Source organism: Capra hircus, chromosome 14 (assembly GCF_001704415.2).
Source record: "Capra hircus breed San Clemente chromosome 14, ASM170441v1, whole genome shotgun sequence".
NCBI lineage: Eukaryota > Metazoa > Chordata > Mammalia > Artiodactyla > Bovidae > Capra > Capra hircus.
Window position 1 is genome coordinate 72943752 of NC_030821.1, and position 26673 is coordinate 72970424.

A 26673-nucleotide genomic window follows, 5' to 3' on the forward strand; every position below is an offset into this window, starting at 1 on the left:
GAAATCATCCCTTCCAGCGGTACTGACTATAGAGGGAGACGATCTGACGTGAGCTTCTCTCATTTCCCCTCCGTAGACTTACAGTCTCTCTGAGTCACCTGCCTGGTCTTCCTTCCACATGGTCTAGGAGGTGAAACTTCTCCAAAGGAGCACTGTCTTGAGATTTCCCTGGTGGTCCACTGGCTAAGACTCTCCACTCTCCATGTAAGGCGCCCAGGTTCGATCCCTGGTCAAGGAACTAGATCCTACAAGCTGCAATTAGGAGTTCTCATTCCGCAATTAAATAACCCGAATACTGCAAGGAAGATCGAAGATCCTGTGTGCTGCAACTAAGACCTGGCACAGCCAAATAAATAAATAAATATTAAAAAAAAAACCCAAACAAAGAATTGTCCTTACTTGTCACTCTGTGTCATTGATGAAGCGGAAAACATGCCACACAGTCATTGAAATGTCTATTTATTAATAAGTGGTGCAGTATTCATTTAAGATAGAACATAAAAAATCAGGTAAGAATTGTTTGCATAATATATATGGAAATCAACCTAGTAAAGTTGTTCAAAGATTGGACACAGCCAGAATATAAATTACACATACAGTTTAAAAATTACAGGAAATCATATTATAAAGAGCACTAAAGGCCACTTGTGGAAGAGTTGTGTTCCCGTGTAAGCCAGAATGTGAAGAAAGCCTACTTGTTAGCATGGAGACAAATTCAGGGAGCAAGGCACCAGAATTCTATGCCGTAAAAGGGGGTTAAAGAAAATACAATCCAAAATCAGATACAGTGGATTCATGTCGCTGGAAACTTCCATGTGCTCTTCAAAGACTGGTATTTTCCATCACTCCTACATTACGAAGAGGAAAAAGTACAAGAAGAGCCATATCGCACTGGAAGCAATGTGGAAAGCATTTTCCTTTAAAACGGGGAAGGATTGACAAGTCTGATGAAGCTGGCCCATCTAAGGTGATTTTCAGGATGAGTCAGAGCCTACCTCACATTTCTAACAGCAAAGCCTCTGACACCTGACAAGATAGCAGCCCCCAGTCTGGGAACTTGGCCTCCCACCCGGACTCTGAACCCTCAGAGGAACTTTGGAGGGTGAAGCTATCCTCCCCTCCCTTAGAGCAGGAATCAGAGGGAAAATAAGAGCCCAATTATAAGATCAGGTTGGCTTCTCCTGGGAACCTTGATCTTTTCATATCGAGAAAGAAAAACACAAACTGTTCTGAGCGTTTGGCCTCCCAGAGAGTGTTTCTGAAGACCCAACTCTTTCTGCAGGATTTCAAAGCCCTGGAATAAAGGGGCAGTCTATAGAGACAAAAGACCAGAGTCGGGAGGGAGGGACATTTGAACTTGTTTGGTTAAAACAATGAAAGGAGATCCTTGGGGATAAAGAACAAGGGGCACTTGTGGGGTTATCTGTAGCCATACCAAATTCCCAGAACTAGTGAATTCCAACATGAACCAGATAGACAACTTATGTGGCATCTCCCGCCGACAGCTAGAATGTAAAATCACTCAAAAGAACAGGCGGGACCACCAAATAGCAAGGCGAACAGTCAAGGCAAGAATCACTCCTCTCTCTAGAGACCCAACGGGACTGCAATCATTCTACTGGAAAGGTGACAGGGTGGAGGAGGGCAAGGCTTTGTGAAAGATCCCAGAGCCTGTCTGGAGCATTTCCATTGACCTGGGAGACTTGGGATGGGGAGAAGCAATGGGCTTTGGAGGTACATGGGTTTTTGTTGAGGGCTTCTCATTCTCAGCTTCAGCTTGCTCATCTACAATGTGGAAATGGTAACACTTCCTTGGTGGGATTGTGATGAGGATTGCATGAACTCGAGAGAGAGAACTGTGATGTCCCATGCCACTCCAAGTGAGACATCAGGGCATGTTCCCCTCTCCCTCTTCCCTGACCACAGTCTTGTGGGCAGAGGAAGAGAATAGAACATTGAAAGAAAACATCCTCTTATTTTGTCTTACTCTGGGATGTCAAATTGTATAGTCCATTTGACAAGTCTAGGAGGAATTACAGATATATTCCTAATCTGTGGGAAAGGCTTTTGACTGCTCAATTATAAGTCACACTCAGGTTATTCTGTCAAAGAGCCCATTTTTGATTTATTTCTCTCTGAAACTTATTTCAACCCCAGACAGTCTTTTAAAAACACTGGGTCACCTATTGCCATCCAAGAGCTTGACCATCTTTCTATCTCTTAGGAGCTCCTGGTTCTGCCTGATTCAGGAGAAATGAATATTCTGCTACTAGGTTTAACAAGGGCTGTGGGGCAGCCCTACTGAATTCTGGAAAATCTATACCAACACAGCTTGAATGGAAATCACTGTGGAAATCTTCCTTTGAGCCGACAAGAGGCTTGTTCATTTCCTGAAACAATTTTCTAGTTACAGTTACAGTTACATCTGCAGTTAAATTCTCTTTGCTTCTTTGTAGTTTTGGTGAAGACACCAGAATACTAGGCTGTGATATGAACAAGACAGACATTCTGGGACAAAGCAAGAGGAAATAGGCTCTGCCCAGGGAAGACCCAGAGAGCCCCATGCAAAGGGACAACTTTAGTAGACCTGGTGACTTAGGGTCAAATAGTTGCCCAAAGAAATCACATCCCATTTCTTAAACTCAAGTTGATAATTTTTTTTTTTCCCTCCTGAGGAGAAATCCTGGTAAATGGGTTTATAGATAAGGATATAGTCTGAGACATGACTCAGAAGCTGAATGGGTCTAAGCAATGCACCAAAGAGATGGACTGGTCTATGCGGGGCAGGACACAGAGGGGACAAAGTGGGAGCGGTCAGGGGAGGGGAGGGGAGGAGGGCTCTTCTTTCCTTTTCTCAACTGCTCACAGCAGCAGTGGTATTTCTATGCCTTTGAAAACAGCAGGGTTTTGGAAGAAGGAATGATGTCATCTTTCGAGGCATAGGATCCTCAATCATATTTGAGACGGGAAGATGTCTTAAATATGTGTCTGCTTTTGCAGTTGCTCCAGTGGACCGGGAAGTTTTCTCTCATCTCCTGGGCTCAAGAGCAATGCTCTATTCTCACTGGGTATTTCACTCTTAGTTTTTGATCTCTAACATCTGGTCTAGGAGTTAGGAGATCTGAGTTCCAGACTCTGTGACACAATCACTCATTTAGTCACTATGATTTCCTTGGCTCTGAGCCTCTGCTTCCTGATATAAAAAGAGAAGTGGTTTTTCTGGGTGATTGAGGTCTCTTCTCATTCTGAGCATCTAAAAGTCTATGAAATTCTACTTTCCTGCATCTATGATAATAGAGGAAAATACTAGTCACATTTTCCCCCAGGCATGCTGGAGCTGAGACTGTTCAAAGCTGAGAACAAAGCCCCCTGGGGAGGGTTTCAGCAAACTTAAACTCTTTCTTGGACGCTCTCCACTCATTTCTAGCATTTGTCTCATAGACATCATGGCACAATTGACTTTCCCTGTTGAAACCACTCATCTCTTTATATTTAATTATTTCTATTTGACTTTACCACCTACAAACCGTGTGTTGCAGGGAACTTCCACGACCCAAACACTGGGATCCGACAGTCCTGGTCTCCTCCTTCTGACATTCCTGCTCTTTATTTTGATGGAAAAAGGAAGCATTTTTATTTCTAGACATGTCCTTATTTAAATGGCAATTGTGAAAGCGCTTGATCCTGTTGTGTACAAATTGGTATTGTATCTTCACCACTGTTTCTCGGAAAAAGATTTTCTAGCGTAAATTTTGAGTTCATGAGTTACAGCAAAGATTCAGGCAATGGAATCTACATATTCTGTAAAAAAAATGAACATGAATGGTAGTCACCCAGATATGGCAGTCTCTGTACTACGGGTTTTATCTATATGAATTAGCTGTTTTGAAAATGAAAATTTGCCAGAAAAGCCAAACTTGTTTGAATATAACTCAAATCTTCATCCAGGGCATCTCTATACACTCCCAAGCTCTAGGCATTTTCCACTCCTTGTTTCCTAAAGCACTAAATCTATGCAGACAGTCTCCGCTTCTGACCTGGGCCTTGTGCTACCTGCTACCTGATTTAGGCTCAGGTTTAAATAGTGTAGTATCAATAACACAAGAACTTTGGGTTGATTTCAATAGAAAGAAAGGACTTACAGTCTGTTCAAAAGTTCATCCTGCAACAAACAAGCCTTGAAAGACAAGTGAGGGCAATGGGGCAGATTCCTCAGAGTGCCTGGGGTTCAGAAAGCAAAGACAGTCCTTGTGGTTCTAGGTGCCTTGTGGGTGGATTCTAGGAAAACCAAGAGCAGTTACTTGGCATCTTCTGGAGAAAGCCTGGGCTGAGAATGGCAGACTGTTCAAAATTCAGTTGACATTTTAAGACACTGGACACGGCTCTTCTCTTGGCCCAGAAGAACCTCGTCTGTAGGTTTCTAGCTTTTCTCTTGAAATAGATGCTGTATATTGGTCCTTACTATAAGCATCTCTTGGTCAACACAACGAAATGGAACTCAGTTCCTTGCCTGGTGTCCATTATGTCAGCAATCTGGTGAGGAAGAGAAAGCGTTTCTCCAAGAACCTTCTCAGATGCTCTAAAAACTCTCCTTCCACAGCTTATCTGGAGCCATAAAGTCCAAAGCAGGGAACTTAAAGTCCCTGTAGGACCCATTTGGCCTTTCCTGAGCTGATGGGGTTGTGACTACTTCGATGCAGAGTTTTTACTTTCACGTTCTTCCATGTTCAAGCTCTCACTGATTCCTTGGAAGCATTCCTGTCTATATAAAATTGTCTGCAGGGATGAAATGAGGTTCTTTCCACTTTTGGTAGACACAGTTTGAAGGGATCTTTAATAATTCAAGGCCACTGGAGTCCTAGATTTTGATATTTTTCTTTTCTCTGAATATCTGGTGCATTGTGCAGTGCCTAAAAGACAGTGGTGCTTAATAAATCTTGGCAATGTACAAACAAATGAGTGTTTTTATCACACTTATTTGAGTGGCATAGAATTATGACAATGATCTTGGCCAGTTATGAGCAGCTCCTGTTATATTAGCATTAACAATTAATAATGTCTATAAGTAATTATTCTTTCAACTTACAGTGTCTTAGGAACTAACTGCCTTGAACAAAATAATCATTCGATGCATACTGTTGATTAATGAACTCATTGACCTATAGTATCTTGGGATCATCTGGCTTTGTTTTCATGACAATTAGAGCTTTATAACATCAATGCTATATCTAATAAATCTGATCTCTCAGCTTCCAGAACAAACACAGTTAGTAAATAGAACTTTCTCAATTTGATGGGGGTTTTCCCCCCTTTTCCTCTCACAATTAAAAAAAAATACATCCAGAATTTGTGTGCTAGTCTTTGATACTTCAAACTGTGATCTCAAGTACTTTCTCAGCCAATAGGATCACCTTTAACCTAACATTTGGAAAGTAGATTTATCTAATTAATTTTGATAATACTAAAAGAGGACCTCTTAAAATTTGCATATATCATGTTGTAACATACAGAGATTGAATGCACATGATGCAGTTTCCCTTGAGAAAGTCATATTTAGTTCTTATAATGGAATTAATTTGTCATTATTTCATGAAGTTTTGCTGAACCATTGTACTTTCTTGGGTAAACTTCAGAACCACTGGTATATCCGAGGTAGAATAATCTCAGATAAACCACTGGTATATCTGAGGCAGAATAATCTTGGTAGAATAATCTCAATTTACCAGTAATCTTGGTAATGGTTATTTACCAATTCTGTTGGATTATTCCAGCATTCTGCTTCTTGGTTTGACAAAAAGATGTTTGTGGAAGCACATAATGTTTCTCCTTATAACCTATGTTTAATCCTAGACCCTGAATTTCTACTTCATCAATGACAGCCATGTTGATGATGTCGTCTATGGGCAGGCAACTCGAATAGGGTTTGGTTTGTATTTCTGGAATTTTTTTTTCAAAGGGAATAGCAAAGCAAAATATTTCAGAAAATAATTTTTTCTTTTTTGTTTTCTTAGATGGGAAAGAGTAGCTCTTAAGATTCTTATCATTTATTCATTCATGAAGATTAATTTGCCTTTGTCTACCCTGATACTGCATTGGGGCTATAAAATCAACACAAATCCAATCTCTGCCATCCTGGCCTTATGACTCAGCAGGGAAGCTAAATGCCTTCTTATGGTTTGGAACTAAATACAAATTCTAGTCCTTTGTCAGTTACTAAACGAACCTAAGGAAATCATCTAACTTTGGATCCATGATGACTATTTTTAACATGAGGATGAGAAAGTCTCACTTTTCCAGTTGGGAACTCCATTGAGTTCTTGGAAAATGCCTCTACTTGTAAGATACTGAGACCAGTATGTTCTGAAGGGGTATTAATGTTAGAAAAATAATTGGCACGTTAGATGGCTCAGTCATTTTTGATGAAAGATTCCAGGAATATCAGAATCAAGAACCAAGCCCTAAGGAAGGAACATAAAGCTTATTGGGTCATGCACCCCAGTGGCACTTGCAGCCATATTATAGGGGCCAGGAGAAGGATTGAATGACCCACGCCGTTTGCCCTTCAAATGGCCAGAAAGTCCAATAGCAAACCTTAGGGGAGGGGGCTTCATGTCTGATGTATGTGCTCATTCTTCTGTATTTCCTGCCTGGGACTTCAAGGTCAACACCCATCTATTCATGGGACTCTCCATGTACAACTTCCTTTCTGCCATTCACAGTGCCAAGGACTTCAGGCTTTGGTTGTAAGTTCCTAAAGTCAGGGGCTGACCCTTCATTATCACTGTACTCTGAGCTTTTTACAAGACACCTGTTGACATGTGGTTGAAAGAAATCCACCTCTGAGGAAGAAGCTGCTCTCTCCAGTAGAGTGCAAAATCCTTGCATTAGGTAATGATGAAGCCGTCAACCTCGCGTCTGCCACAGCCACTCTGGCTCTCGACAACAATGCGAGGGAGAATACTGGTGGGATGCAGACATTCCAAGTCAATCAGTTGGATGGTCACCATGCCAACCATCTAAAATGGCCCTTAGACGTGTGAAGAGAGTGAGACAATAACACTGCGGTGGAGTCATTTAGCTAATTAGCCCAAGCCTAACAGAAATCTTTCCCATCAACGTGTTTCAGAGAGCAGCGACATCTCCTAACAGGACGGCTTCTGCTTCATGCTGATACTTATACAGGAGGTCAGTGCCCTCCACCTTGGCTGCTTACTCTTTAGCTAGTCTTATGGCTACATGTGGTTTCAAATATCTAGAGGGGTGAAACTGGATGGTTCTGGAAATTCTGCCTCTTTGCATGTCAGAAATGTTGTAGCTTCCTGGTACTGATTTGTTTTCTGGATCCAGAATGCAAAGCATCAGACAAACATGTTTTGCAATAAAAGCAGACATCCCCCTCCCACTTGGATAAACAGTCTCCTGAGTGCTTTCTACACAACACAGAGTACAGGCATCTTGGTCCCACTGCATGAACTGCAGAGCAGTGTCAGCAGGAGGGGACCAGGGCCTGGAGAGAGTCAGCTGACTGAGATTTGAGTCCCAGCTCTCCTGGGGGATGATGGGGGCATCCCAGCCATCGCGCTTTACCTGGCCTGCAATTTCTCATTTTTACAGGGAAAGTCCCGGACCAGATAATTTCCGTGCCCCCTCTTGACTCCAGTTCCTATTTGACTCGGACATCTTGTATGAGTGTCATAGGGAGGAATGTGAATTGGAACCTCGTCTTGAAGGCCCTGAACTTAACTCCTGCCCCGAGGGGCACCCCACTGCTGATACATTTTGTTACCTTTGGCTACATAAGTTGGGAACTATTTAATGTGCGTGTGTGTGTGCTTTCTCCCTGCCTATTCACAACTCATCTGAAATGTTACACTTGCCACCATCTTTGATAGATGAAGAAACTGGGGCATGAGAGTTGACAAGGACAGACCAAGTGAGGTCCCTCTGAGAGATTTCAGAAGGTTTTCCCAGCTTTTCCTTAATAAAATAATTTTGTAATTCTTAGTTTGGCAAATATGATGCTAGCTCATTCCTACCCTCACATTTTAGCTCAAGAGGCAATCTCCTTGGTACATGATGCTTTTTTGTTGAGGGAACTATTTGCTTGCTGAAGAAAACAACTAATCATTGGAGTGTTTTACACAAAGGGGCGGTGATGTGAGAAGCAACGGAAATGACTTTCTCTGCTTACCAAACCAAAACCCAAAGCAGCCAACCACACAGACACACAGCACGGCTCATCCATAATTTCTCCCTGTACTGGTCCAGTCATGATTCAAAGTAAGAACAGCGGATAAATGTGTGTCCTAAAGAGGTTAGCGGTACCATTTTATATAGTGTAAAGTCATGCAAACCATGCTTGGAAGGAAGCGGCTTCATTGTGGTGACCGGGGGAGGTAAAAGGCCACAACAAGCCCCCGCCCAGGTGGGGCCACCACGCACATGCATGCGTTTGATGCAGCCCCCGGTGATCTCACGGGGATGTGGCGGGTGTGAGAGCAAGTGAGCTATACAAAGTTTGTCTACATTACAAGAAGGAGTCAGCCCACGACCCCTTTTTTAAGTGGGCTTGCCGGAAGGGGTCCATATCGAATCAGAAATGCCGTCCCCCGTGGACGACAGAGGCATGGAGCCACTGGGTGTGAAGGGGTCGGTGTCCGTGTCCGTCTCACCCTCGGCCAGGTACCGTTTCTCCCTCATCCAGCTCGATCCCCCGCTCGGGCCAAATGCATAATCGTCTCTGTCCTGGGAGATGCTGAAGCCACTGGGCGAGCGTTCCAGCTCCTCGTGGTTGACTGACATCAGGGACAGGGGCGTGTCGCTGTCCCGGGTGATGCTGCGCCTTTGCCGGGGGGAGACTCGGTCCGAGCAGGGGCCGTGCAGTTCCGCCTGGGAGCGGTAGCTCCCTCGGGAGTCGAGAAGCGTCAAGATAGGCAGGACGGTGGGCCTTTCCATATAGGTGGTTGCATGACCCTTTCCAGAACTGGGTCCCCCTAGGGGCAAGTTCACAGGGTCGTGGGCAAAAAACCCATAGGGGCCGACTTTGTCGACGGGCACCTGGTGGAAGCTGTAGGGGGCATCAGGGGCGCCCGTTTCGGAATAGTTACAGATGATGGTTTTCAAGTCCGCATCCCTGTGGTCCTCTTTCCGCTCGGCCTCGGCGGGCGAGGAGGCCCCCTTGCTCGGGGAGAAGCCGGCGACGTGCACCTGGAGCCGTTCCATGTGCTGCAGATGCATGTCCACCAGGAAATCCAGTTTCTTCCCCATGTCATGAACCTGGAAAACACAAGGAATTGGGAATCACTGCTTTCTCTGGGCCAGCGGGTACTTGTTACTGGTGGTGAGGAAAAACCATAGCATTTACTTTCCAGAAAGGAAAAGCGTTCTTGCGGTAAGTCATAGTCATCATAACAGTTGACTGTTGTGTATCTCTCGATTTTGAGCTTTGTGCAGGGATGCGTGCATGCGTGCTCAGTCGTTCAGTCATGTCCAACTCTGTGCCAGGCTCTTCTGTCCAAGAATACTGGAGCGGGTTGCCATTTCCTTCTCCAGGGGACCTTCCTGGCCCAGGGACTGAACCCATGTCTCCTATGTCTCTTGCATCGGCAGGCGGATTCTTTACCACTGTGCCACCTGGGAAGCCTGCACAGATTTCTGCTAATCTAAAAAAAGCAGGGTAAGGGCTTTCCAGAAACCTGGAAGCAGAGACATGGTGTGAGGATAAGTTTTACCCAAGGAGAAGATGGCCTTGCTGCTCCTGTTTGGATCCAGGAGGAGGAGTTCTTGATTTGTAAACATTCCCTTAAAGAAGCATCTATATTGTCTGCACACATTCCTCCTACCTGGGGATATAAGCCCCCTGGGTACAAGGGCAGTGGTTAGCAAGAATTCTGCTTCTCAGACCTAGAGATGCTCCCTAGGGGCCTTGGAGGCCAGTAGAAGGTATGCTGAGATCAGCTGCATCTACTTGCTTCTGCCTACACAACTGAGAACATATTGAAATCATCGTGCATGCACAGACACAAGTGTACATGCACGTGTGCGTGGGATGTTCTTCTCTGACAGTTCACAACTCACCAGGAAGGACTGAAGGCAGGTCTACCATTTCCTCTTGTAGTTAACGACACGAAGCATAGAGCAAGGTCTTGGCTGAGTTGGTACTCAAGTCTTAATAATAACGAATCCTTCTCTAGCAGTTGCTATGCACTTTAAAGTTATTTAATTTTTCATATTAATTTTCTTATTTAACTTACTTAATTTTCATAACAGCCCTATGAGGTTACTATTATTCTATTTTTCAGTTGAGGAAATAGAGGCACAGAGAGAGGAAGTAACTCATCAAACGTCACAGAGTAGGTAAATGGAAGAGCTGAGATGACAAATTAAAATTTAACAACAGAAAAGGATATTCTTGACATACTAGAAAAGGATAACTATTCAAATTTTCTCTTATCTCTTCTGCACAGATCCAGTTTGGGGTTATGAATAAAATAAAAGGATTGATAGGAATCCTAAAGGAAATTGACAGTGCTGTTTATCTAGTACAGTTGGGTGTATTCTGTGTTTAGCTGCTAAGTCATGTCCAACTCTTTGTGACCCCATGGACTGTAGTCTACCTTGCCATGGGATTTCCCAGGCAAGAATACTGGATTGGGTTGCCATTTTCTTCTCCAGGGGACATTCCTGACCCAGGGATCAAACCTAGGCCTCCAGCATTGCAGGCAGATTTTTTTTTACCAGGAAGGTGGGCTTCCCAGGTAAAGTTGGCCAAACAATGCTAAAATACAAGCCACTTTACTGAAGAAATGAGAGGTGGACTTCCTGGGTGATGTGACTGAATGGGTTTCTTTCTGCCCTGAATGAACCCCACCCATAGCCTGCCCTCCTTCGGGCCCCTTCACATAGGTCACACACTGACCCAGATTTTCACAGAAGGAGGATTACGGATACAGAAAAATACAGAAAATGTGGGGAAGGGCACTAACGTTCCTTAAACACCATGAAGTTCACGATCATAGCAGCTACCATTTGTTGAGCATTTACTGTGTGCCAGCTACTATTCTAGGTAATTTACAGGTATCAGTTGATTTAATCTTCAAAGCAACCTCACGAGATGTTAACATCCCCATTATACAGATGAAGAAACTGAGGCTCAGAACGATTCATTCACTTGCAAGTGATCACCCAGCCAGTAAAGTGCTAAATCAATGATTTCATTTCCAGATCCCTTGATGAATGGTAGATACTCAGGTCTGTTATCTCCCTATGAAAAAAATGACATTTGAAAATAAATTCCACATTCTTGTTTTTGGTGGGAGAAAGGAAGGACCTACCTGCCTTTCGACTTTCACAAACTTCCCCATCATGCTTTGGTCTTCAGTTTCTGATGTGGATGGTCTGGCTACATAGGGTTCATTCCTAGGAAAGAGCCCATAATGCTGTAAGATCATGACACCTACTTTTGCTCTGCAAGGTCACTTCAGCTAGGTAGGCTGTGGTCCCTGGAACTGTCCTGCTTGTGCTCAGGCTTACAGGGTCTGGAAGAGCCCATGGAACTCTGCAGCCCACGGGCATTGGGAAAGGCCAGCGTTTCCGACCTTCACCAGGGATGTCTCATGCTTACCATGTTGACTGTAGGAAAATGTGAAGCTGACTATCAGGCTGTTCTCAGGAAGCTTTGTGTCAAGCTTAACTTAACACACCACTTAACTGTGCCCAGAGTGCTTGATTGCTCTAAATTATGTTCCTTGGCCTTTCCGTCTCAGACACTGGTTGACGATAGAGCGTGGTTGTTTCATCTCGGGAACCAATATTTCATCTGTTCCATTTAGCTAAGACTGGAAAACAGATGCAAAACCTGGAAAACGATGCCAAAGATGATATTCGTAGGGAACAGGATTGAGACATGTGCTGCGTTTGCTCCTTAGCCAATCACAGTTCATATCTGCCTAAATTCCGGTTAGTTTCAATATTGTCCTATGTAGACGAGAAATTCAGGGAGTCTAGCTACTGCTTGAAACCATTCATGCTTGGTACTTTCTAGGCAGTTGTTTTTTCTCTAGGCTACTTACTCCTTCTAGGTCCCTGGCTAGGTTTGGGTAAAACTGTTTCTTTTTTTTTTTTTCAATCTTTGGCTGTTTTGCACATCATGTAGGATCTTAGTTCCCTAATCATGGATCAAACCTGCACCTTCTGCATTGGAAGTGTGGAGTGTTAACCACTGGACCACCAGGGAAGTCCAAGAACAGTCTTGAATTAAATCAGATGTCAAAAATCAGCGGCCTCTGTGCTGAATTCAGCCCGCCAGTGCTTTCCTTGGCTTGCACAGGGTTTTAAACATTGGAGCCATTCAAAAGTGGAGAATTGCCCATCAGATCTGAATATTCAGCTTTTCTTGAGAAACTAGAGTATCTGGAAACAGAGGATCTCCTTTCCTAAAATTAGCAAGAGCAGAACTGAGGTTCTTGAGGGCCCTGTGGTTCACCCCTTGCCAGTCTAGCCCCAGAACTGAAGCCAAGATTAGATGCTCTGTATCGCCCTCCTTACACTCTTCCTTCCTTAATGATAAAGAGCCTTATTATTATACACTGCATAATATTTCTTATGCCTACCTCCCTTCACTCATTTATGTTATTGATACTTGCCTTGAAGATAATGGGGAATAAAGAAGTGTAAATGCAGGCAGTGGACTTTCTAAAGGATCCTTGCTCATCACCTATAAAAGGACAATTTTCAGACAGTTTTTCAGGGAGGGCAGAGCTGCTCTGGGGCTGGACAGCTGACTTCCTTTTCAGTCTCTGGGGCTGATGAAAGTTAAAAAAAAAAGCCAAAAGAGCTGGCCAGGAGGAATGCCTTGGGCTCTGCTAACATAAAGTATTCTTTCGGTTCCAAAAAAACACTCCCACAAGTCTCCTTTTATTTTCTAACTAGGAAACTGTCAGTTGCATTTTCAGTAGCCACACAAAGGAGTGTGGCTGCAAGGCTTTCATACAGAAATCTCTCAGACAGCCACAGGCTGGAATAGGCTGCAGGCTCTTTCTCTTCACCTTATTTGGGGGAATGGCAACCTCACCCCCATGGTAAAGGAACCCAGCTGAGACTTGGGCATAGGGACTTGGGCGTTGGGATGTGGTGCAGGCTTTGGACCCACACAGCCCATCAGTCAATGCCCCCGGGCCCCACCTGGGAGACTGCTGGGATGGGTAGGTGAAGGCGGCTCCTCTCTGAGACTTTTTATGTTTTGGAGTAGATGGAGGTCCAGGGGTGAAAATCATATCTATTCTGAAAGAGAGCACACAAAGAGAGGGGATTAAATGACAGAGAGCTTTGTATGAAAAGAGAGGAAAGCAATGTATTCTCTTTCTTCTGTCATCAGCTGTGAGTTTGGAATATAAAAGAAAAGAGCATAAAGAGAGAGAAAGGGGGAAAGGAGGGGGTAAGGAGGAGAAAGAGAAAGAGAGAAAGAGGAAAGGAGAAAGACTTTCTAATCTTAATGCATCATCATTTTTTTTTTTTTTCTTTTGGCCCAGTGTACCGAGAGCATCTCTCCATCGCAGAGGAGAGAGGCAACCGAACCACTGAGACAGGGTGACAGCTGCGTCCTGTTCCTTCTTACAGGAAATGTCAGGTGTGCTGCAGCAGGTCTGGTCTTCCAGCTTTCATTCCACCCAAAACCTCTAGTTAGGGAGGTCTTCCTGCTAAGCCCTAGGCTCTGTTTTCAGCCGTGCCCTCTTTTCCCTGCAGCTTGGCAGGCTCCTTCAGCTACTGGAGGGATGAATTCAATAGTAGCTCCTATAGCCCCCCACCCCCATCAATGTCACCCTGAGCACAACAGAAGGCAAATGCCATCCCCCACCTGGCACTGAGCTGCAGTGCTCAGTGCTCAATGGAAACAGCCTGGGAGGCTTATCACAGGCCCAGGACCGCAGTACTCAGAAGGAGCCATGCCTCTCTATGTCCTTCTGCAAACCCAACTGCTCCTCCCCTGACCCTGTGCATGAGTGCGTGCTAAGTCACTTGAGTTGTGTCCGACTCTTTGCAACCCTATGGACAGTAGCAGGCCTGGCTCCTTTATCCATGAGATTCTCCAGGCAAGAACACTGGAGTGGGTTGCCATGCCCTCCTCCAGGATATATGTACCTATAAGTATATAAATATGTATAAGTTTGTATATATTTGAGTATGCAGTTAGTAATCATATTATGCATATATATCCACTATATATCACATAACTTTTTATCTTACTATATAGACTGTAAAAATATCATTTGATGGTGGTGCAACTTTTTAATGAGACCAGGTACCATTCTTTTCTTAATCACTATTTATATAATGGAGGTGTGTTACAGAGGACGGGAGTTTTGGACCCTGTCCTGGATCAGGTTTCACTTCCAGCTCTGCCACCTACTAGTTGGGTAGTTTGGGGCAAGATCATTGTCCTGTAAACCTTGGTCTTCTCATTGGTATATGGCAGCTCTAATGTAAAACCTTAGGAGGTTATAAGGGATTGGAGACATACATGTGAAGTGCCCAGGTGATCAACAAAAACGGTGATAATTATTAGCTAGGAATCAATGCTGTTTCCTTATGTTCACTATTACAACTAACACTTGATGAACGTTTAATTGAGTAAAAATTTATATTTGGAACTAGCCAACTGGACTCATTTTAGATAATCCGAATTTTGTTGGCATATACAAAGAATCAGAGTTAGGGACCAGTAAGACACATGCTTCCTCTGTCCCTGAGGCCTGATCAGACTGTTAATCTTGGCCATGTCAATTTCATAGAAATTCTCCCCAGCTCATTTGATCTCGTGTTGGTTGGCCTTGATGTCTCTATTTGATGAGTATTTTTGTTCTTAACATTTCTCCCCTGCATTGAGGATGAGTGGATGCCTCTCGCCCTCAGCTCTGCGGTCTCCCTGGCCAGTTCCTGGGCAGCCAGGAGGGCACCATCCTTCCAGGTGTGCTGTCTTACCTTGTCTGAAGGTACTTGATTCGGGAAAGCATGTCGAGATGTCCTGCAGAATACTGTTCAATCACATCCTTCACGTCATAAGGCCTCAAAGTCTCCTTGAATTTCTTTTTATAGAGACGGAATTGTAGAATTCTGCCAGGCAAAGCAGAGACATTTGTGCATCAGGAGTGGAGAGTGAAGGAACTTATGATACAAGATGGACAAATTCTGGGGTTGGGGTGGGGGTGGGAATAAAAGATCCAAAAAGACACGACTTGATGAGAAGTCCCAGGTCCTGGTCCTCGTTCCACCTCTTGGAACCACACTGAGTTGGGCTGGCTGGTGTCTCTTCTTCATGACTATCCCTATTCACTCATATGAATAATAAGAAATTCATATTTCTTTCATTATGACAATAAAAGCTAACATTTATCACACATTGGGCTTCCCTGGTCGCTCAGATGATAAAGAATCTGCCTGTAATACGTGAGACCTGGATTTTATTCTTGGGTCTGGAAGATCCCCTGGAGAAAGGAATGGCAACCCACTCCAGTATTTTTGCCTGGAGAATCCCACGGACAGAGGAGCCTGCTGGGCTACAGTCCACAGAGTCTCAAAGAGTCTGACATGACTGAGCAACTAACACTTTCACTTTTCACTACATGCCAGACACTGGGATGAGTTAATTTTTAACAATTTGCTAATAAATCGATTCACAGATGATGGAACTGTGGTCGAGGGAGCTTCAGCCTCTTCCCAGGGCCATCTTGTTGATAATGTCAGAGTTTCCCCGAAACCCAGGGTTGTATGGGGACAAGGCTCGCGGTCCTAACAGCTGCGTCACACTGCTTCCTATTTGAGGACAGCTGACATATCTCTTCCTCAATAGCCTCCTTAATCCTTTGGCTTATGAGCTCCTGGAAGAGAAAAGCTAGCTTTGGTTCTTCAAGTTTTTTCAGGCTGTTAATAAAGTGGGGCACCCAGAACTTGGAATCCTCACCTCCATCTTCCTGGGAATCAATAAAGTCACCTTAGGTGATTAATCTTCTTGAACTCTCCCTCACGAGGTCAACTCTTACTGAACATAGTGTCAATTTAAAACACCGAATCACAACCCAGTGATAAGAAACACAGTTACCCAGGTCCTCCCATCTCATACTTGTAGAAGCTTTTTTTAATGGTGCATTCAAGACTCGTTTTGTTTGTCACAGCCCATGACTTCAGCCTCTAAACACTATTTTGGTCTATCAATTGTACCATTCAAGTCACTATCCTTTCCAATTCTATGTCACTTTCTAAGCCTGCCCATTACACAGCTCTACCAAAGGTGGGTGTCAGGAACTATGGCTTGCAGCCAAGTCTGGCCCACTGCCTGTGTTCGAAAATAAGAGTTGTGTTGGAACACAGCCTCAGTGATTCGTTTATATACTGTCTATGGCTTCCTTTGCACTTCAAGATCAAAGTTAAACACGACAGAGACCTAGGGATCATAAAGGCTGACATATTTACTACATATCTGACTCTTCACAAAAAAACGTCTGCCAACCTCTGAACTAAGGCATCAATGACAGTACCCCAAAGGACGCGGCAGAAGCCAGACCAGGAAGCATCTCAGCAGAGACCTCCTTCGAGCCCAACACAGATTCATTCATTGGTTTTCTTTGAATAAGATCATTCAACCAGTTAAGAATCCAGGAAGTTGTGTTTCTTATCCAGCCATACTTCCGGCACATTGTACAGTGATGTCATGAAGAACCATGTCAACAGCTTTGCTGAGGGCCACATATTATAAACTTTTGTGCTTCTTGCTCTATTAGACTAAAAATCTGAAAATACCATGACTAGTTCTTAGTGACTCTGCCTTAGTTTCTAGAATTCACTACCATCACAGTGGAGTGCTTATAAACTCATATTCCAAAGTTTTCTTGAAGTAGTAACATATTTTCTTAATTTTCTTATGGCATTTCAAGCAAAATAGAAATAGTCAGGGTGAATTATAAGTCTCATCTGAAACAGACCAAAAAATCCTATAATTGATTATCATGTTGAAAATGCTAATGAAAAAGAACTAAATGAATGAAGACAGATGGGAGAAAAGCTATTTTGAGTCAGAAGCCTATAAAAGAAGAAAACTCATGTCAACACACCCTCCGTCGCCAACAGCATTAAAATAAAGTAACACAACACTGTAAAGCAACCACGTGTGTGCTAAGTTTTCAGTCACGTCCGACTCTTTGCGACCCTGTGGACTGCAGCCCGCCGGACTCCTCTGTCCATGGGAGTCTCCAGGCAAGAACACTGGAGTGGGTTGCCATGCCCTTCTCCAGGGGATCTTCCTGACGCAGGGATCGAGCCCCTGTCTCCTGTGGCTCCTGCACTGGCAGGTGGGTTCTTCACCTCTGAGCCACCAGGGAAGCCCAAAGTAACCATACTCCCATAAGAATGTTTAAACATAAAATAAGTAGTGGCAAAGGCAGGCAAGAGGATCACCAGTGTCTCCAACCTGCTAATGACCTGCTAATGATCATCACTTTTCTTTAGGCAGCACCCTCCCGCTTAGAGTATTGACGTACTCTCTGAACTTGATCCAGGGGTTGAGAAATTTCCTGCCCACCTTCCCAAAGCCCAAGACCACTTTACAAAGCCATGACCTGGAGGAGCAGAGCTGGGGCCTGGGAGGCTAAAGTGGGAGGAGGTGCTTACCTGACGGCTCGGATGGCGGCCTTCAGGGTGGGGATCATGTCTTCGATGAGGAAGTCATTCCCGTAGCCCCTGTCTTCCGCTGTGGGGTCCCCTGTCCCGGCATCTGAGAGGGAGATGCCCATATCAGTGGCAGGCCACCACTTCATCAGAGCCCTTCAAACTCAGCCTCCCAAGTCTCCATTTCCATTTCAGAACCCCCCCACGTGCTCTCCAGGGGTGACGTCACTCAGACTTTCCCATAATCCAGAAGTCTGGTAAACGCCTGCAGTGTTGGACGGTTCCTGGGGGAGAGGGCGGGGAGGGCGGTGTGTGTTCCAGGGTTCCCAAGTGGCCCCTCTGGAGGCCGCCAAGGGCATGCACCCAGGTGTTTGTCACACACCTGAGTTCAGACCCTGGCTCTGTCAGACTTTATCCTTGTGACCTCGGGCTGGGAGGTCACTTTCTGAGCCCTGATCATCCTCCCTTTTGGTAAGTGAAAGGGGCACTTGCTCCAACAGCCCCCACAAGACACTTTCCCCATATTTCTCCCCACCGCCTTGGGATGTGGAGGTCCCCAGGTGTCCAGACCATTCTGCCCCTGGCCCCCTCCATCCTTCAAGGTGACCTTCTTAGCAATGCGCTCATCACGGGGCCACCATTAGGAACCATGCGGTGTGTCTCAAGGCTCCCTGTAGGGGTTGGGCAGGCACACGTGGTGACCCCGGCCCAGGGGGACAGCTAATGTGGGCCCTCTGCACTCAGGGTGAGGGCAGGAACCTATCACAGCCCAGGGGCTGAGAATAAAACAAGCCAGAAGCTGGTTCAGGGCAGCAGGAGTGGGCTATTAGACTGCAGGATTCTTCTGCAGGGTAGGGAGGGAGGAGATGTGGAGGAGACAGGGTTAGGAAGGGGAAGGGGTTACCTTCAGAGCTCTGCCAGAAAGCGTATGCTTTCATGCGGAAGGCGGTGCGGAAACGCTCTTTATTGTTTGAGCCAACAGGCTTTGGTTCTTTAGAAGGACTTTCTTCTATGGCATCTACATTCAGAGGGGTAAATAGCTTTCCTTTAGTATTGCTACCACGAGGATTAGAAAGGCGAACCCGATCCAAGAGACCCAGCTTTTGGCTACAAAATAAGCAAAAGTGAACAATTTTCCTCCTTGAGTGCAGGCTTTCGTAATCTCCCGTCCCTCTCCATCAAGACGTATACATCCTCCTCCGCGCGGGAATAGGACCTGCGCCTGCGATGCTCAATCTGACTGAGCTGCTTGGAAAGGGATGCGGCTTGCTTCAGATGATAGCTCGGCAACTGACTAGCTAGTACATCTCCGGTGTGCTTCTCTGAATTTCAGTTTCCTCATATGCTTAAGTGCAGCTTAAATGAGATCCAGGATATAAAACGCCAGCTCCTGGTAGCAGGCAGCAAAGCTTTGGTCCTCATCCACTCCCACCTCCCCTGCATCAGCAACTTCCTCAGCACCCCTCCATGACGCCCAGATGGTGACCCACAGAGGCTAAGCCTTATCAAGTGTTCCTTAAACAGAACTGACTGACATAAATGACACAAAGCAGGTGCATTAACCTGGTGTCCACAGACACCTCCCCCCAACCATGGACCAAGCTTTTTGGGGGGTGGGATCCATGAGCTTGGATGCGAAAAGCACTGCATTTTAAATTTACTAATTAGATTTTCATTCACGAATCTCAAACTGAAGTTTAGCATGTCTTTTGATTATGAATGTATGAATGAACCCCAGTAATACCCTCAATGCCCCAGCTGTATCCTCTGACTATAACAGAAATCACAGATCATCTTAAATCCTATTACCTTCATGTATTGCTATGCTCATCACTGCATCAAAATTACAGAATTATTCTACATGCCACTGTATCACATCATTAGATTCATCACAAAGAAGCACACGTATTGACTGCATCTCAAAAGTTTAAATATTTTGATAATTACATTTCAACATAATCAGCTTCTTTTGTAACTGTCTGCATTTTAGTCGTAAATTCAAAGTTGTTATTCTGAGAAAGGGTCAGGGAACTTCAGCATACGGCTCAAAGTCTTCTAGGCATAAGAAGAAACCTAATAAATCCAACAGGAAGTTGCCCTGGTGCAAAAACCATCTCCGTGTCCTTGGGCAAATCTGTGACCTTCTCAAACCTCAATTACCTCATCTTTAAAATAGGGATAAGCATGTCCCACTTGACTTGGTTGCTATGGGATGCTGTTTGTCAAGGATTTGGCATAAAGCACAGCACACAGGTGCTCTATAAACAGCAATTTCTCCTTCCGCTTCTTAACCTCTGCCTCTCACCCGAGTGGACACGGGAATGATGTCCTTTTGTGCGGCACAGACCAGAAAGAGCCCTAGTGTGTGCCAAACATCGATACACTCAGCTCAGCTTCTTTCTCCTCATCACCCACATGGGACTTGGCACCCAGCAAGTGTGCGTGTACTTGTGGGAGAAGTGAGTGAATGAATGAATATGCATGTGGGTTGTCAAATCAGCTTTTCATCAGCCTGAGATAACTGAGTATTTCTAATGCTGATGTCTGGTTATGACGGTCACGTGCCTCATACCAGAAGCTGCTGCCGTCTTTGCAGCTTGGTGTAGTGAGGTGGTCCTGGCCTTGGGACTACAGAGGTGGGAACATCTCTTGTTGAGTGGGTGCCCTATGCTCTCTGAACACCTGGTCCTCATCGGTTAAGTGAGCCTAACCACACCTTGCTCAGCAGAGATCCGGGGACCACTGCACGTGATACTGTCCATGATGCTTCTTGCCTTCAGCTTGGCACAGAGAAGGCACTAAGAAATATTTGATTCATGAAAGAATGAGTGAATATATGGATGAGTCATTGTTACTCCCAACTCCTTCTGACTGTTCTCTGTCCCACAACACTGTTACATTAATAACCCACCCATCAGGATAAATTCAGATGGTTCCATCTTTCCTGAGCTGGTCCAGATTTTTCAGAGTGGCTTTCCTGACCAGCACTAAGTTAATGACTAATGGAGACAAAATCAGCATCTGGAGGCTAAAAATACAGAACAAGGCAGGAAATCACTGAAGACACACAGAAGGCTTTCCCAGCCATGAACTAAGAAGAAGGGGGTTAGGACAGTCACTGCTCAGGCCCCCTGCTTCCTGGCCTCTGCCTACCTGTCTTTGCTATACCAAGCAGATCCATCATTCCGTCCGCATCAGACCCCTTGCATCCCCAAGTCCCCTCCTGCATGCCTTGGTGCACTCAGCCATGCCCTTTCTTCCCTTCTCAGTTGACCTCATTCCCATCAGCCTTTTAAAACTGCCCAAGTGTCCCTTCTTGGAAACTACTCCCCATATGCTTCTGAGACAGGCTGTGTTTGTCTCTGGGTTTAATACAGTGTCAAGGCTTTACACGCCCATGCCCGCCTGCTTGTGCAGTCCTGGAAAAGCAAGGATTCTGCCTGCTTATCTCTGAAGCCATCCCACACCCCTGCTCAGTACATCCTGATGTTCAGGGCTTTGGGGCAAGACTGACCTGGGGGGAAACGTCTTGAAAAAACAGGTGACCTAGGACACAGAACTCATGCTGTGTGGGTCCCAGCTTCCTCATGTGCACAAGAATGGGGATCAGCCCGCATTACACACGGGTGCGTAAGGGTTAAATAAGGGAACGCACGTAAAGTGCTTAGCCTGCTGTCTGGGAGGCGGACGGATGGTCGCGAGATGCTTTCAATAAATGCTGGCTGTCATTATTATCTCGGTAAATAATCCTCTTCCCACAGAAACAGCAGAGGGCTAATGACATGTGTGAAAAGGATGGATAATATTTCTTAAGCCACAAAAGAAAATAGTGTTTTTCTTTTTTTAAATGAACTGAGGTGAGTTGTCAGGAGATATATATATATATACACAATTTTACGGTACTTCTTAATGGTAGTCTGAAACACTCACCACCGTCACTGAGTTTGACCACAGCAGGAGATAAGTATCAATATATGAGGAGCTTAATTCCAGAAAAACTAAGCGAGACAAAAGTAATGGCCATCACTCTGTCCGGATTTGAAATCTCAGCGTAGGTGCTGATTATTAGATAATGAAAGAGATTGCTTGGTCCTGTCTCTGTGAGGACTGAGAATTCACTTATCTGGCATTTAAATGCTTCACTTCTATCTCTTAACAGTCTCAGTTGCTTTGGCCATGTTCACTTAATACCCCATTGGTCACAGAGGTCAGTTTATGAGACGAATTCCGACAGCATTACGAATCCAGATGCATTGGGCACAGGTCAGAAATCTCGGCTCTGAGTTACTCACAGTCATAACACCTAAGAGGCTTATGGAATTCTTCCTCCAGCAAAATGGGTGATCAGCTTACTTCTTAATTGTGTTGCCTGAAACCCAAGACCCTAAAGGATAATCAAATGCAAGGCCAAGTTTATCCCTGAAACTCAAAACCCATCTGGGCCCTCCTCTGTATGGATTTCTAGTGCATATTTCAGGCCTTGTATTTGAAGGCTTGCAGATTTTGCAAGAAAAGCTCTCTATGAAGCTGACATCAGATTTCCTTAGAAAGCTAAGGTCTCTGATTTGTTAAGGGCGGACAAACAATTTCCAAACATGAGTTGGGAAAACTGGAAATACAGACTAGAGACGGGAAAAATAATATCAAGGTTTTTCTTTCCTGGCAAGATTATACAGTCCTTGCCCTGGGCTCTTGCTCCAGGAACTCTTGTTAAGTAGCTAAGTCGTGTCTGACTGTTTTCAACCCCATGGACTGCAGCACACCAGGCTTCCCTGTCCTTCACCATCTCCCAGAGCTTGCTCAAACTCATGTCCATTGAGTTTGATGATGCCATCCAACCATCTCGTTCTCTGTCATCCTCTTCTGCTCCTGCCTTCAATCTTTCCCAGCATCAGGGTCTTTCCCAGCATCCAGGCTCTTTGCATCAGTTGGCCAAACTATTGGAGCTTCAGCTTCAGCATCAGTTCTTCCAGTGAGTATTCAGGTTTGATTTCCTTTAGGATTGACTGGTTTGATCTCCTTTCTGTCCAGGGGACTTTCAAGAGTCTTCTCCAGCAGCACAGTTCAAAAGCATCAATTCTTCAGCGCCCAGCACTCTTTATGGTCCCACTCGCACATCGACACATGACTACTGGAGAAACCACAGCTTTGACTACACAGAATTTAAGTTGTGTTAAACTCTGTGCATTCCCCTATTTCATGCTTCCCAGCCTCAGCACAAGCTGTGACCTATGCCTAGGAAAACTTTCATCCTATCTTTTATCCAAATAACTGATTTTGTCTGAAACTTGGTCCAAGCAGCAGTCCCCAGGGACACTTCCACTTTTGGGCCAATGAGATAACCATTCACTGTGCATTGTTTTGAGGCTTTTCTCAACCACGGCACTTGGCCATCATAATGAAGTCTTCACCTTACAAGGGACTCTCTCACTATAGCAGTGGTTCTCAACCAGCGGTCCCCCAGGGGACTCTTGGTGAAGTCTGGAATCATATTTGATTGACATAACTTGGGGGGGTGGTGCTCCTGGCTTCTAGTGTTTCAAGGCCAGGGATGTTGTTAAACTTCCTATAATGCACCCAGGGCAGCCCGCACAACAAAGGCTGATCCCATCCAAAAGTCAATAGAGCTTCCATTAAGACATGAAAAGGGTAAGCTGTTTGTTCAGAAACTGCCTTTGTCTAGTTATCCAGCACCTAACACAGTGCCTGGCACATAGTAAGCCCTTACAGCATCGTTGTGATGTTGAGTGAAGGAAGGAAGAAATAACAACACTCGAGCTTCTGATTAACAAGATGCACCCAACCTCAGCTGATAAAGGAACTGCTGTAGAGTGGAAAGAGTGCTGCCTCTGGAGGAAGAGAACTGAGTTCAAATAGCTGCTTTGTGGTTAATAGTTCAACTTGGGTAAGGCATTAACTCTGATTCAGTTTGTATCTTCACCTGTGAAACAGAGCTAATGTCACTTATTTACCCAACAAAAATGTGTTCTGCATCTTGAAAATGCTAGACTCTTGGTAACTTGCTAAGGTTACAGTAGTGACCAAAGCAGGTATGGTTTTCAGCCTCCAGTTAGCTCACAATAAGGTCAAGAAGTCACGTGACAGGCAATCATCCATATATTGCTAGAAATCTGACCAGCATCAATGAAAAAAATAATGCTACCTGCTCTATCAGTTAACAAAGGATGCTGCAGCCATCAAACCATTACATTATAGCCACCCCAGATGGTGAGCCCTGAGGGAACTTAGGATAGACACAGGATGCCTGCCATGAGGATCGGCCACTGCAGGGGACAGTTCTGGTAGGCCAGTGGCTGGGACTCTGCTCTTCTACTGCAAGGGCCGTGGGTTTGATACTTGGTCAGAGAACTAAGATCTTGCAAGTGACAGGGCACAGCCAAAGAAAAAAGAAAATAAGATTCTAAAATAGAAAGAGAAAATAGGAATTTCTATCATTCTAAGTCTACCTGGAGACACCAAATTGAGTTTTAAGAAGGAAAGAGTATATCAACTTTACATTAAAAATATACATATACATGTTCACAGCAGCATTATTCACAACGGCCCGAGGGTGGGAACCACCCAAATGGATAAACGGGTCAATAAAATGCAGTATAGACATTCACTGGAGCCTTCAAAGGAAGGAAACTCTGATGCCAGCTACAGCATGGATGAATCTTCATTATGCCACAGGTGAAGGAAGCCCATCACAGAAGGACAAACCCGATACGGTTTCACTCACATGAGGATTCTAGCGTAGTCAAACCCAGGAAGTGGTGACTGTCAGGGGCCAGAGGGAGGGGAAATGAGCTGGTGTTTAACGGGCACAGAGTCTCCGTTTTATAAGACTGAGAAGTACTGAGACTGGTTACACAAAAGCGTGACTATGCTGGACACTTCTTAAACGTACATTTAAAAATGGGTAAGACAGCACATTTTATGTGTACATTACCACAGGAAAAAACATTTTTTTCCCCCAAAGGGAAACACAGTGGCCTCTCCATGGAGAATGGATTGGAGGGAGTAAGGAAACGGAAAGAGCAGCGAAGAAGCCACTGCTGCTTCCCAGGCAAGAGGTGCTGGGGGCCTGGGCCAGGGTGACTGCCCTGGGGAGCAAGAGGGGACCAGAACTTGGACGTTTATTTTGGAGAAGAACCACGCTCGTCTTCCTCGATGGGTTCCATGTGGCCACGAGGGAGACAGAAAGTCTCTGGCTGTATACAGAACGGGTGGGTGGGAAGGCCGTTTATTTCTATGGGGACGCCATTTATTTTCAGTTGAGCAAATGGGACAAAACAGGTTTGGAGAAGAAATCAGAAGCTGAGTTTGGCAGTCCCTTTCCTTGATACACATACAACCACACACACACACACACACACACACACACACTTCATACAAGACTGTGGCATGAAGTGGCTTTTAGTAAATGCTGAGGATTTGCCTCACAGCTCAAATAACCTAAATTGAGTATCACTATTAAAGTACTTTTGGAAGTTGGGATATAAAAATATAAATTTTGGTTTGTGTTTGCTGAAGAAACACTGGAAAGATACCTAAAAATGAAAAAGAAATTATTTATGAGGAGTGGGACAGTGGAATGGGGTGGAGAGGGACAGAAGTTGTACTAAGACATTTCATGGTTTGCCTCTATATCTTTATTATTTATTAAACTGTTCATTTCATTTTATTTTGGTCGTGCTTCATGGCATGTGGGATATTTGTTCCCCGACTAAGGATGGAACCCAGGCCCCAAGCATTGGAAGTGAAAGTGAAGGTCGCTCACGTCCAACTCTTTGTGACCCCATGGACAACATAGTCCATGGAATTTTCCAGGCCAGAATATTGGAGTGGGTAGCTTTTCCCTTCTCCAGGGGATCTTCCCAACCCAGGGATTAAACCCAGGTCTCCCACATTGCAGGCGGATTTTTCACCAGCTGAGCCACAAGGGAAGCCCAAGAATACTGGAGTGGGTATCCTATCCCTTCTCCAGCGGATCTTCCCCGCCCAGGAATTGAACTGGGGTTTCCCGCATTGCAGGAGGATTTTTTATCAACTGAACTACATGGGAAGCCATTGGAAGCATGGAGTCTTAATCACTGGACTGGCAGGGAAGTCCCTACTTCTACAATACTTTGACTTATGAACCATGTACATGTTTTTTAAAGAAAATTAAAATTTAAAAATTAAAATTAAAAAGTCATTTAGACTCTCTCCCTTGGGAAAAATTCTCAGTGGTTATACCATCCAGCCAGGTTCTGAATCCTCTCTCTTCCCATTTCTCCTCCTTATATACTCCTTCCAGGGTTGAGTCTTTTTCTGCTCCAATCTAGATTTTTCTCATTTTGAATTCAATTAAAATCTCTTTTGTCTCTACTTTCAAGCTTAGCTCTGGGTCCATTTTTGCACATTAAAACTCACAAAAGTGTTCATATGAACAAAAGACAAACAGAATCCTAGGAGTGGTACATTTAAATGCAAATCCTGCCCCTCCCATCAAGGGTACAAAAATAAGATAAGGTCGTGGGGATGTGGTGTCACGGAAGCTGTGATACCACAGAGAACCTGAAGATAGACAACCCAATAGGTGAGGTTAAAGAATACCAAAGGCAAACAGTACTTAGTAAACAGCTTTGCTTGGGACCAGCTTGACTACATTTTCTAGCTTCCTCATGCCATCTTTGTTGGGCATGTGTGTCCTGGATAAACTAACAAAAATTAAAAAAAAACAAAAGAACAGAAGTTGAGTTTGGGACATGTCACTTTCAGGAAAGTGGAGAGGCACCCTGTCAAGTAAATAATTGGGAACCTTGTCTTTCTTGTTTATAGCTATATTCCCTAAAAGGGTTTCTGGTACACAGGAGGTTTTAATAAATATTCATTGAATAAGCAGATGGATGGTTGAACAGATGGAGGGATGATGGATGGGTGGATGGATGTATGATGGATGGTTGATGGATGATAGATGATGGATAGATGCATGATGGATTATGAGTGATAGATGGGTGGATGGACAGA

At 44.7% G+C, this 26673-nt stretch overlaps 1 protein-coding gene across 1 annotated transcript in view; it reads right to left on the bottom strand.

Moving 5' to 3' along the window:
* KCNQ3 (potassium voltage-gated channel subfamily Q member 3) overlaps positions 443-26673 on the bottom strand; it is a 297960-nt gene continuing 271729 nt past the window's right edge. The window contains exons 10-15 of the mRNA XM_018058576.1: positions 18563-18765; positions 17662-17764; positions 14980-15111; positions 13183-13281; positions 11334-11418; positions 443-9276 (exon numbers count right to left, since the gene is read on the bottom strand). Coding sequence (XP_017914065.1) covers positions 8560-9276; positions 11334-11418; positions 13183-13281; positions 14980-15111; positions 17662-17764; positions 18563-18765 — 1339 coding nt within the window. The 3' untranslated portion in view covers positions 443-8559. The remainder of the gene's footprint in view (positions 9277-11333; positions 11419-13182; positions 13282-14979; positions 15112-17661; positions 17765-18562; positions 18766-26673) is intronic.